We start from the raw sequence: 12,954 nt of genomic DNA, 5'->3' as shown, positions 1-12,954 counted from the left end.
AACTGCAGGTGAAAAAGAGGTTATGGAAGAGATATAAGGAGGTGGAGGGTAGATGCATGAAGAATATAAGACTTAGGCCCAGAGAGGTAAGGAAGGCAAAACTGGAATATGAGAAGAGATTGATCGTAATATCCAAAGAAAATCCTTGGGAATTTTTTAGCTATGTGGTCAGTAGGAGGAGAAATGATTGTGGACGAATGGCATTGTGGGATAAAAATTGGAAATAGAGTGACTGCACAGGACATAGTGCAGAGGACATAGTGGAGTTGTTCAATGAGCACTATTATTGCAGTATTTCATCCTGGAGAAGAACGTTTTAATACTAGAGGGGCAGGGCAGCTTCGTGTTTTAGACATGCAAGAGGAGAGTGTGTTCAAAATACTGAGTACTCTGTATGTCAGTAAAGCAGTGGGACTAGATGGTATTTCACCACTGGTTTTGATAGAATGTGCTAAAGAACTGACAGCTCCTTTGACCTGGCTTTTCAATGAAAGTCTGGCTATGGGAAAGGTACCCAAGGAATGGAAGGAAGGTAAGACATCCATTGCATAAGGGTGGTAGCAGACTGGAAGTGTCTAATTATAGGCCAGTTTGTGTGTCATCAGTAGTTGTTAAGGGCTTGGAAAAATCAATGAGAGACTATGTACAGGGTTGGGCAGATGAGGGTAATGTTATATGTGAGAATCAACATGGATTTGTTAAGGGGCACTCTTGCTTAAGTAATATGATTGCCTTTAATAATAAAGTGACAAGAGTAGTTGATGAGGGAAAGGCATATACTGAAATTTTTTGGATTTTGCAAAGGCATTTGACAGGGTGCCACATGATAAGCTTTTATTTAAGTTGAAACACATGGGTTTAGATGTCAGGTTAGTCAACTGGATTCAGGATTGGCTGTTTGATAGGTATCAGAGAGTTGTGTATGGTGGGGAAATATCAAGGAAGCAGAAGGTTGCAAGTGGGGTTCCACAGGGCTCAGTTCTGGGACCTGTCTTGTTTAACCTTTACATCAATGACATTGTCAGTGGATTACAGGGGGATATTCAATTGTTTACAGATGACGTGAAGCTGGGAATGGTTATTAGTAATAGTACAGATGTGGTGGGTATGAAGAAGATTTGAATAAACTAGACAAATGGGCAAATGAATGGGAGTGTCGATTTAATGCAGCAAAATGTACAGTCTTTAAGTTTGGGATACATTGATGGGAGGCTGCATACTCAATTGGAGGAGCTGTAGTGGAGGAAGTAGGGGAAACAAGAGATCTGTGATTGATGATTGATGGAAAACTGAAATTTAAGGGACATATTGCAAAGGTGGTGATGGTAACCCAGTGGATTGCTGCAATACTGAGAAGGACTCTGACCTGCAGAGATAGAATAGTTATTATTCTGTTGTATAAGACCCTGATCAGACAATACTTATACTATTGTTCTCAAATTTGATCCCCAGGATTTGAAGGAGATAAATTAACTGTGAATATGGTGCAGAGGCAGATAACAAACATGGTTTCAGGACATTTACAATGTTAATTATTAGGATCAACTGAGGGAATGTGGACTGCAGAGTTTGGTGGATAGAAGAAGCAGAGGTGATATGATTGAGACTTTTAAACTGTTGAGGGGTGGTTACAGGGTGGACACTGGGGAGTTCTTTCACTTGATGGAGCAGCGGGAAAGAGCGATGACAAGGGGCCATCCCTGGAAAGTATGAAAGGAAGCTGTGAGCGGGAGGGTGAGGAGTGGTTTCTTTGCGTGGAACTGTGAATGCATTACCTGATAGAGTGGTGAGAGCGAGAACGGTCAATGAGTTTAAGGAGTGGTATGATAGACTTTGTGTTTCCTAAGAGGGACCTCTTGCAATGAGTCTTGATAGACTTTGTGTTTCCTAGGAAGGACCTCCTGCAATGAGTCTTTTGACTCCATGGAGACCTGAATAATAATAATCACTTAAGTATCAAGGAAATATAATCTGCTTTCTTGTTTTGTTTGCTGTTGCAGTGCCTGCATGCGCGTTTCCTTTCTTCAGTATGCTTTTGTGATAGATATGAAATATTGGGATAATAATTAATCAGCCTTATTTTTAGACTTATTTATTACTCTATCAGATTTTTGAGCATTATACAGTAGTATTATTTTTTGTATTTTCTATAGTGAAAAGATTGCTGAGGCAGTATTCCGTGCACCATCACCAACAAATTATGTTTCTGTAACCAAAGAATCCTATGTAATGAATGTTCCCGATGCACCATCTCTCGAACCAAGACTTGTAAGATATTTATACTTCTTTTAAACTTAGTATTGATAGTATAATGGTAGTTGATAAGGCAATGTTTGACAAATGTGCAATGTAAAGTTTGGTATGTTTGTGTGAAATTGGTTCATTAGAAAAGGGTGTGGTTTGTGAGTGGTAAGCAAGGGTGTCATGAAACTGTGCCATAGAGAAAGTCAACAGAGAGTATGAAGTTGGATGTGAATATGATTTCATATCCATATCGGTAATTTAGAGTACTGGGATAAAAACTGGTTTAAAAGAATTTGAAAGAAAACTGCAGCAGTAGAGAGAGAGAGAGAGAGAAAGAGGGAATGAAAATGCAGAAGTGAATGTAGGTGAATGTGATGCAGTTGAAGTTAAAGTGGGAAAAATAGATTGGTAATGCAGAAATAAGGGAAGAGATAGCTAGGATATGCAAGAATGTGAACAGTGCAAGATTAAACATATAAAATGAGAATGAAAGAATAGAAAAACTTTTGATTAGTGGCATGGAATGGCCTTACTCTATCTTTTATAATTTTTGTCAAATTAAACTTAACTTTTACCTTCTATAGCTATCCTTCTTTTAATTTCATGTTCACATTAACCATCATTTCTTATTATGGACCTCAGTAAATAATAACTTTCAACCTTTATTTATCTCCCTTGATCATAAATTTATCTGTATTGCCAGAAAACACGACTTTTATTTTACTGATATTCAAATTAATGCTGGCATTTTTGCTTTCTGTTTTAACTAATAGTAGTAGGAATGGCTATTGCAGAAGAAAGAGTTGAGTGATATTGGCAAAGTGTATCATCTCAGCAAAAATATTTTTGGTACCCACTGCTGTGGTAGAAATTCATAAATTTTAGCCTGTGTGTTAAAGGAATATGTGAGTAAATTGGTAATGACTTTGATCTGTTTATTTAATTTGATTCTCAACATCAAGAGGATTCTGTTACACAGGGTGATGTCAAAATGAGATGTAGAAAATTATAGGTCAGTTGGTATACCTGGAGTGGTGGTTAAGGTCATTGAATAGGTGGACAGGAATCAATATTTCTAGAGAAGAGCATTATTTTGTTAAGGAAAGGCTTTATTTTGGTGACCTTTTCATTTTTGTGATATACTGAACTGGGTAAGTTAAAAGAACAAACACTTCACAATATTATTCAATTTTCAAGGTATTTGGCTGAATGCCATAAGTAAGGTTATTGTATAAACCGAAACAATTAGGATGGGGAAAAAGTAGTGTCATGGACAAGGAAATGGCTGACTGATAATGTATGTATACATGGATGGGTCTGTGATATTGGGGAGATTGGCCTGTGATATACCAACAAATACACACACACACACACACACACACACACACACACACACACACACACACACACACACACACACACACACACACACACACATGCCTTCATAAGTTGATTTAGTTATTCTTTCTTTTCAAATACATTTTGTATATTCACTTTATGCAAATAATATGTTAACTATATATGTAATTCTTATGCAAGCGTTATAATTTAATTTTTATTTATTTCTAATTTAATGCTGTGCTGAGTGGTTATTGTATCCGCTGTCCAACTACGTTGCAGTTTCGAATCCTGCTGTAGGCATGAATGTTTGTAAATGTCTTTAGGTCGAAGATGAATTTCCTCATCTGGTGAGACCACCGCCCCACTTATTGGAGGCATGAAGTGCTTTGATATAAAGTATAAAACAATATATACATATAAAATTGATAAAATATAAAAAAAATTTATCTCACCCATGGTTCAAATGTACTGTAGGTTTACAAAAACCTTTTGTGTGTGGTGAGATTCGCATTAAAAAAGAATATTTTTAAACTTTCTCCTTACAAGCAGTTTTTCATCCCTGTAATGAACTCTGTGTTCATTACAGGGATGAAATTTGCCCATTGACTAAGTTTATTGATAGCTGCATAAATGATTGTGTTTACAGTTTCTCATGGGTTCCCTATAGTATCATGTGACTGGCCAGAGAGCAGTAGAAAGAAAGCACTCTGTAATGTCTGTTATCATTCCATTCTCGCTTTATGAAACTATATAATCGTCCATCGTTTCAATAACACTTGTTGGATGGGCAATTATGTAAAGATCACAGTTTTTATTGTAAATACACTAATATTTGAGATCTCTTACAAGAACCATCTTCAGAGTGTTTTAAACTACAAATAGCATATCCTTACTCTTCTTAGTTTAGAAGCACTGTGAAGATGATTCCTGATATGGAAATGAAATACAAGTTGAAATACCAGATTGAAATATTATTATTATTATTATTACTTGACACCTCCAGGGAGTCCAAAGACTCATTGAGGGAGGGCACCTACTCTACAACTCCATCTCCACCACTCAATCCACCAACCACAACTACACCAATGCCATCTACTGTTCACTAATAGTATTTTCACAGACAATCACAAACATCCATGCCCACGGCGGGACCTGAACCCGCAGCCTGAAGAGCAGCTATACTTGAAATATTAAATACTGAAAAAAACCTTTATGCATGCCACCCCATCCGAAAATTCTATATTATCTGTAAATCTGGAGTAATGGTCATTGTGAGGGATTGTATGGCTTTTTTTTTATTAGTAATTGACTTCCAAGTTTAATATTAATTTATAATCACACTAAGACTACACTTTTATTGACTACACAACCTCATAAAAGTCTCCTTCACCAGGGAACAACCTTCACCCAACAATTTGCAGCCTCAGGTCCTTGGCACTACAGGAGTGCAGATGACCTCTATGATTTCTATTTCTCCTTTTCATCGTCTGACTACTGCTTCTGTTCTCCTGATCCAAACACCTACTCATACCAAATTACAGAAATCATAATCATAGGAATGAAGGCTTCCACCCTCCATTCCATCCCAAAATCCCACCACTATTTAAGCATTGGTTCTTGAATGAGTACCAGTAAAGTACAAAAAAAAATTAATAATAATAAATAATTAATAAATAAATAAAAATTGAGCATACCATGAGTGGCTCAAGACCAAAATTCCAGCATCACACTCTTCTTATATCATAGCTTGCAACAGCTATAAGGAAACAAAAATCAAAATAATAATAAATAAATAAATAAATCCAGATCAGATTTCAAAATAGCAGAATGCTCCAAACTCTCCTCCTGTGCAAATTTCAGTTGAGCCTTCAGTTCTCTTGCCAAGGCCATTAGGTGCAATTTTTGCCCATCCACATTTCCATCATACTAGCATCCAGATGGTGCTATAGTAACATCACCCAAACACAAGGCTGACTTACTGGCATTACTATTCTCTTCCATTTCTCCATTGATGACCAAGTCAAAGTTCACTCCATACCATCTGATTAGTAACCAGCAATCTAGATTCTTCCACTCTTGATCCATATCTGATCTTCTGGCCTTCACCACCCACTGCTGGACTCAAGCCATGGAAAAATTTGGAGAACTCGTGTGGTTGTTCTTGACATTTCTAAAGCATTTGTTTTGCCTTCCACCCATACAACTGAATCGCTGACTATGAGTCATAGTGGATGGCTTCCTCTTCTCAGTGACCCTGGGGTATTGAGCAGATAGTACAGGATCCTGGGGCACTCTCTTCCTCCTGTATTAAATGACCTGCTCTTACTGACTTCAAATCCTAACCATGTTCTACTCTTCCTCCCATTTGACAAACCTTCTGGTGCCCAATCATTAGAAGCCTCAAGATCCTCCATAACTGGTCTTAAATTTTGATTTTACTGTTCTTCAATGGGTGAGGATAACTAAAATCCTGTTTAGTGTCCCACAAGAAAGATACATGCACTTCTCTTTACATTTGATAACACTCAAATATCAAAACTCAAATCTTTAATCTTTGGTTGACCTGACCCTCCAGCCTTTCCTGGCACAAACAGATCTCAACCATAGCTTCTCAGCCATCAAACAACTCATCTAGAGGAGGATGGTACAGATTGATGATCCATCTCTCACAGATCCACTTCAATCTCTCACACACACATAGATGTTCAGTTTCTAGTTACAAGTTCACTTGAGCATCATTCTACAGATACTTTCTTAAATGGTGCTCAGCTGAACTAGCCCTTATGATTCCTTTGCTTTCCTCTAAAACAGTAAGAACATGAGCAGCTGCTAGTCAACACCCATTTACATACGTCCAGCTCCAAACTTGCCAAAAAAATTTCTCTGCATCATCTTTCATTCCATCTACCTTGGAACAGCCTCCATCACCCTGTTTTTCTCCAAAACAATCTTCAGCTGCTCAAAAAAAAATGTCAACAGATTTCTCCTTTCTTCTTATCCTCGTTTTCACACATGGCACTGATATATTATAGATCTTGCATGACCTTTCATGTGTAGTTCTGATATTTAAAAAAAAAACCGACATCATTCTTATGCATATGGTATTCCTTCTATATCATCTTTTTCTAAAGAATCTCTTACCTAATAAGATTGCACATCAATTTTACTAATTTCACTCCCACCCCGTTTATTATTTTAACTCTAGCGACACCTTCTGATATTGTATCATTGATGTTTTGTTTTTTTTAAGACTTCCCATGCACTGCTGATATCCTTCCCATCTAGCAACTGATCATGGGAAAAAACCTAAATCGTAATTTCTTGTTTGTAGTTTAGCATGTAACCTTTTCTGAATGGAATATATCCATGCAGTTAGCCACTTCCCAAATCAGTGCAGCATGATTACTGTTCCCCCAACTGGAGACAGAATAGTCACAACTTTAGCTCAATAAATAGGCTTCTTTCTTCCCACTGGGGTGAAGATTTCACTGCTACCAATGCAATTAGTGTTTGGATAATTAAAGTCACCTGTTTAGAACCCATTAGGTTTATTTGACAAAGCATTTCATTGTCACTAGCAACTGATATACTAGGTCTGTAGCAATACCGCACCATACATTTTATCTTGTTAGCCTTCACTTCATGCCAAATAGCTTCAAACTTACTGCTGCATGGAAAATTGTTACTAGTATTGCAATCATAGGTTTTTACCCTAACTGGGCTCAAATTATATTATTATTATTATTATTCAGGCATCCTATGGAGTCAAAAGACTCATCGTGGGAGGGCCTTCCTAGGAAATACAGTTTCCTAGGTAGGACCTCCCAATAAACACTTATTAACACCTATCATAAGCGTTCATTGTCTATCATACCACTCCTTGAACTCATTGACCGTTCTTGCTCTCACCACTCTATCAGGCAATGCATTCCATGGTTCAACCAGTGGCGAATTCTCCATGCTTGCTGCGCAAGCTCATTAATTGAGACAGAAGTAATATTTATTAGTTAATAAATGCATGCATTTATAAGCATTCCATTTAGGCTTTTATTTTTGTAGACAGAAGACGTTTTAAGCTTGCGTGGCAATAATTGAGCTTTGCGTTGTGTATCGAAGGCCTAAGCTAGTTAAGCTACCTTGGCTTGCTCGGTTGTGGGAGCATTCAGGTCCTCGCTTCAGCACTGTGAGTTCATGCGTGCACATAGCCATTTCCCCTCCCTCCACGTCATCTCACCCTGTTGCTTGAACACGGGCGATATGCAGTCAAAGTAGCTCTAGCCAGTGAGCTTCAGCCAGCCTTTACAAGTGTGCGTGTTGCTTGGGAAAATTAAGTTACAACCAACTTTTTATGACGATGTTATTGACCAGTTCATAAAGAAAAACCGTAGGATAGAATGTGTATTCAAGTAGCTAAATTTAAAACGATAGAATATCATTGTAAAATAAATGTTTATTTCTATGATTAAATGTACATAAATTTCTAAATACAGGTAACCCTCATATAACATGGTACTTATACAATGGGGTTTCAATATAACACGGTCTAAAATTGTAGTAACCCTTGTTGAACGCTGTACTTATGCAACACAGTTCTGATAAAAACACGGTCTACAAATTGTAGTAACCCTTTATCTTTTCATATGTTTTTCACCGCGCAACTTAAAAATCAAATTTTATCTTCGTTAAATTAGTGTCTGCCTGTATCCCGCATGTAATTATAAGTAGTGAATTTATATTAGGGGGGAAAACCCTTTAGCATGCATGTACCTCAATTGTTTACCGTTTAAAATGTTTATCGTTGAAAATTGTCCTCATTTCTGCCAGGAAAGTGCATTAAAAATCATAAGTGTGTTCATCTCAAGCTGAGCACTTTATTTTCTGGTGAGTTACATACAATATGTAATGCTTGCTTTTTTGTGAAAAAATTATTTTTATAGTAATGGCCACAAACTGCAACGAAAGGGGAAAACCAACATTGAAAACAAAATTAATTTCTCTCGAAGAAAAATATTCAAAATCTTGGATCAGTTGAAAAATGGAGAAAAACCAGGAGTTTTTGCAGGGACTTTGAATTTAAATGAATCAACAATTCGAACAACCAAACAAAATGAACACGAAATCCAAGAAAGTGTTTATTGCTGGGTCAACGATAAGTGCAAAGCGCGTTGCTCGTGTACGCGATATTGTAATAGAAAAATGGAGAAATCTCTAATGATTTCGATAGAAGATTGCACCTCAAAAGAAAATTCCTATGGATGGAAACCTTATTAAACAAAAAACTCTCAAAGTTTATAAACATTTATAGTGCACACCAGGTATTCAATGCGGATGAATCCAGGTTATATTGGAAAAAAAATGCAAAAAGACACCTATATTTTGAAAAATGAAAGATCAGCTCCTGGATTCAAAGTTTCCAAAGATAGAATTATCCAATGTTTTGTAGTAATGCATCAGGTAATTGCATGACAAAACAAGTGTTTATTAACCAATCCTCAAATCCTCGTGCTATGAAAGATTAAAATATGCACTATTTTATTTTTCCTAAAACATTTATGCATTATGTGCAATGAAGTTTAAGTACAATTTGTAATTTTTATACTTTTATACTATGTATTTGTTTCATAGTTAATATGTTTTCTTAACTTACATGAATTACCTGAATTAAATAAAAATATATTTTTTGTTGGATATGTCATTGTTTATATAATTAAAAAAAAACGATTTCGGAACATAACCCCACTTTTTCTATGTGATCTGAGATTCGCATACCACTATTTATATAACACTGCGTTTCTGCGAAATCTAACATCTGCGTTATACGAGGATTACCTGTACATAGTTTTAAATGGTCAGTAATTCATTATTTCGCTAATCAGACTTCAATCACACCTCTCATTCCCTGATTGATAACAAGAGCAAGTTTGAATTTCAAGACCAGCATTCGCCCTGGGGTCCAGCTACCCTCCATGCAAAGAAGCCACTCCTCATCCTTTTGCTTACGGCTTCCTTTTGTAACTTCCAGGGATGGCCCTTTCTCACCGCTCCTTCCCACTGTTCCACCAAGCAAAAGAACTCCCCAGTGTCAACCCTGTAACTATCTCCCAACAGTTTAAAAGTATTAATCTATCACCTCTCCATCTTCTATCTACCAAACTCTACAGTCCACATTCCCTCAGCCGATCCTCATAACTAATATTGCACAGACCTGAAAACATTTTTGTTTTCTGCCTCTGTACTCTTTCCACACTTAATCCCCTCAAATCCTGAGTAATAATTTGAGAACAGTGGTTTAAGTGTTATCTGATCAGAGTCTTATACAATGGAGTGATAACTCTTTTATCTCTGCAGCTCAGCTTTCTTTTCAATATTGCAGCAATCCTCTGGGTTAACTTCACCACCTTTGCAATATTTTCCCTTAATTTCAGGTTTCTATCAATCATCAGCACCAGTTCTCGTGTCTCTCCTACTTACTTAGTACAGCTCCTCCTATCAAATAAGCCGCCTCCCATCAATGTATCCCAAACTTCAAAACTTGCTGCATTAAACCGATACCCCCATTCATTTATCCATCTGTCTAGTTTATTCAAATCCTCTTGCAGGGCTGCCACATCTGCACTATTATTAATAACCCTTCCCTGCTTCACATCATCTGCAAACAACTGAACATCCCCGACAATCCACTGAAAATGTCATTGATGTAAAGGTTTAAAATACAGGTCCCAGAATTGAGCCCTGTGGAACCCCAATTGTAACCTTCTGCTCTCTTGATATTTCCCCACCATACACAACTCTCTGATACCTATCAGACAGCCAATCCTGAATCCATTTGATTAACCCGACATCTAAACCCATGTGTTCCAACTTAAATATCAGCTTATCATGTGGCACCTGTCAAATGCCTTTGCAAAATCCAAAAAAAAATGGCAGTATATGCATTTCCCTTAACAAATCCATGTTGACTCTCACAGATAACATTACCCTCATCTGCCCAACTCTGTATATGATCCCCCACTAATTTCTCAAAGATCTAACAACTACCAATGAAACCCAAACTGGCCTATAATTAGACACTTCCTGTCTGCTACTGCCCTTATGCAGCGGCACTATCTTACCTTCCTTCCATTCCTTGGGTACCATTCCTGTAGCTAGACTTTCATTGAAAAGACAGGTCAAAGGAACTGTCAGTTCTATAGCACATTCTCTCAAAACCTGTGGTGAAATACCATCCAGTCCCACAGCTTTACCGACATCACAGAGTACTCAGTACTCTGTGATGTCACACTCTTCTCTTGCACCTCTAAACCGCAAACCTGCCCTATCCCTCTAGTATTAAAACTTACATCTCCAGGATGAAATACTCCAATAATGTGTTCATTGAAGAACTGTACTATGTCCTCTGCATCAGTCACTCTATGCCCATTTTTTTATCCCACAATGTCTTTCTTCCATAATCATTTCTCCTCCTACTGTCCATATAGCTAAAAAATTCCCTAAGATTTTCTTTGGATATTAGGGCCAATCTCTTCTCATATTCCAGTTTTGTCTTCCTTACCATAGTCTTCCTTACTTCCTTATATTCTTCATGCATCTGCTCTCCTTATATCTCTTCCATAACCTCTTTTTCACCTGCAGTTCCTGTTTGATATTGTTTGTCATCCACTTTACACCAAATTGTGTCCTCTTCTTCACTCATGAAATACAGATTACTATTGCTGCTAACAAATATTCCTTCACAATTTCCAAGCACTAATGGTATCCTGGCTTTTCAATTTTGCTCTCCATGGAACTGCCCGAAATTGATATTATTATTATAATTATTATTAGATAATACCTTCAGGGAAGGTATCTACTTTACAACTTTCCATCTCCACCACTCTACCAGCTGCAACTACTAGGGGGGGGGGTGTCTGCCCTGGGCGGCACTTTGAACCTTTTTGAACTTTTGCAGTTAATTCTAAAATACAGTCTCGAGAACTTAGTTCCTAATATTGTAATACTACTGCAAATTTTCCTCACAATTGCTGTAAGTGTTGCTAGTTGTGAGAGGAGTTTTTCTAAATAAAATTTGATTAAGAATTACATACATTACTATGAAATAGACTTTGCCAATGTCATTGACAATTTTGCTAACAGAAAAGCAAGAAAAATAACATTTTAGAATGTTGAAATTAAAGTTTTACTTCAAAAATAAACATAGTGTTTTAATTTATTTCCCTATGCATCGTTTTGACTTTTTCTAGTATTTTTGGTGTGTATTGAGAGGGGCGGCAAACTCAGGGACCACCCCAGGCAGCAACAGCTCTAGCTACGCGACTGCAACACCCCACTAAATATCTGGTCTTGCCCACCTCTACCTCACACCATATGCTTTCAAAACCATTAATATCACTGCCTTCCAAAGCCCCCCACTCTTAGAGTACATAAGTCATCGCTTATCATAAACAGTACTCCACCACTGTGTTTTCTCTTCCTATTCTGCTGAAAAATGCTGTACTCTGCTACTTCTTTTCCTGTACTTATGTCATCTTCTGTCAATCACGTCTCAGATATCCCAATAATCTTTGCACAGGCTGATGCTATCAGCACCACCAATTCATCTCCGTTATTGCGGATACTCCTGGCATTAGTATAAAGCAGGGGTGGCCAAGACGTCAACCGGTCAACTGGTTGACGTCTTGGCGTCAACCGGTCAACCGCAAGGCACCTGAATGTAGCAAATTAAAGGAATAAATAGATTGAAAATGAATAGATAAATGATAATCAAAATTATTAATTGATAAAAAAATTGTCAAACATGTCAAACTAATTTATTTCTAATCTGATGTAAAGTTTATAATTTAGCGGTTAACAACGAAGCCATCGCTTTACAGCAGTCACGTGATTCGCTTCATCCAGAAATGTTCGCTTGACGGTTCTGTACTTGCCCAATAGTAACATGTTTGATGATGTGTACACTGGCAGTTGAAAGTCCATCTGTGTATTGTTCTTGATCAAGACTCTTGCAGCCATAGTGTCCCAATTATCCAGTATTTTAGTACCGAGTAATCCCATGAAATCGTTTTCCGTTTATCGATCTATAGCATGTATTATTTTAAATTAAGCAAGTAAATGCAACTAGTATTGTTGTTAAAAAAAAAAAAACAATTAAAGATAATAATGAGTGAGTTAAGAACAAGTGTGAAAAAAATAAAAACTTATCACTATCATAAAGAATGGGTAGAAGATGTTTTCTTTATTATGATGAAAGACAAATGCATATGTATAATTTGTAACGTGAATGTGGCTTTACCGAAAAAAGCAAACGTTGAAACACTATCGAACTGTTCATAAAAACTACGAAGAAGATTATTCACAGGGCACTGCCTTAAG

General features: G+C 37.1%; 1 protein-coding gene across 4 annotated transcripts in view; it reads left to right on the top strand.

Moving 5' to 3' along the window:
- The window catches only part of LOC150099898 (uncharacterized), a 127,163-nt gene that overhangs the window by 55,083 nt on the left and 59,126 nt on the right, over positions 1-12,954 (top strand). For all 4 annotated transcript variants that reach the window (XM_090403075.1, XM_090403076.1, XM_090403077.1 and 1 more), the window contains exon 4: positions 2,154-2,268. In XM_090403075.1, coding sequence (XP_090259201.1) covers positions 2,154-2,268 — 115 coding nt within the window. The remainder of the gene's footprint in view (positions 1-2,153; positions 2,269-12,954) is intronic.

The sequence above is a fragment of the Typopeltis vanoorti genome, chromosome 13 (assembly GCF_054136105.1).
Source record: "Typopeltis vanoorti isolate ZY-2024b chromosome 13, IOZ_Tvanoo_1.0, whole genome shotgun sequence".
Classification (NCBI taxonomy): domain Eukaryota; kingdom Metazoa; phylum Arthropoda; class Arachnida; order Uropygi; family Thelyphonidae; genus Typopeltis; species Typopeltis vanoorti.
Note: the sequence above shows the minus strand (reverse complement) of the source record. Positions and strands in the feature narration are given on the sequence as shown.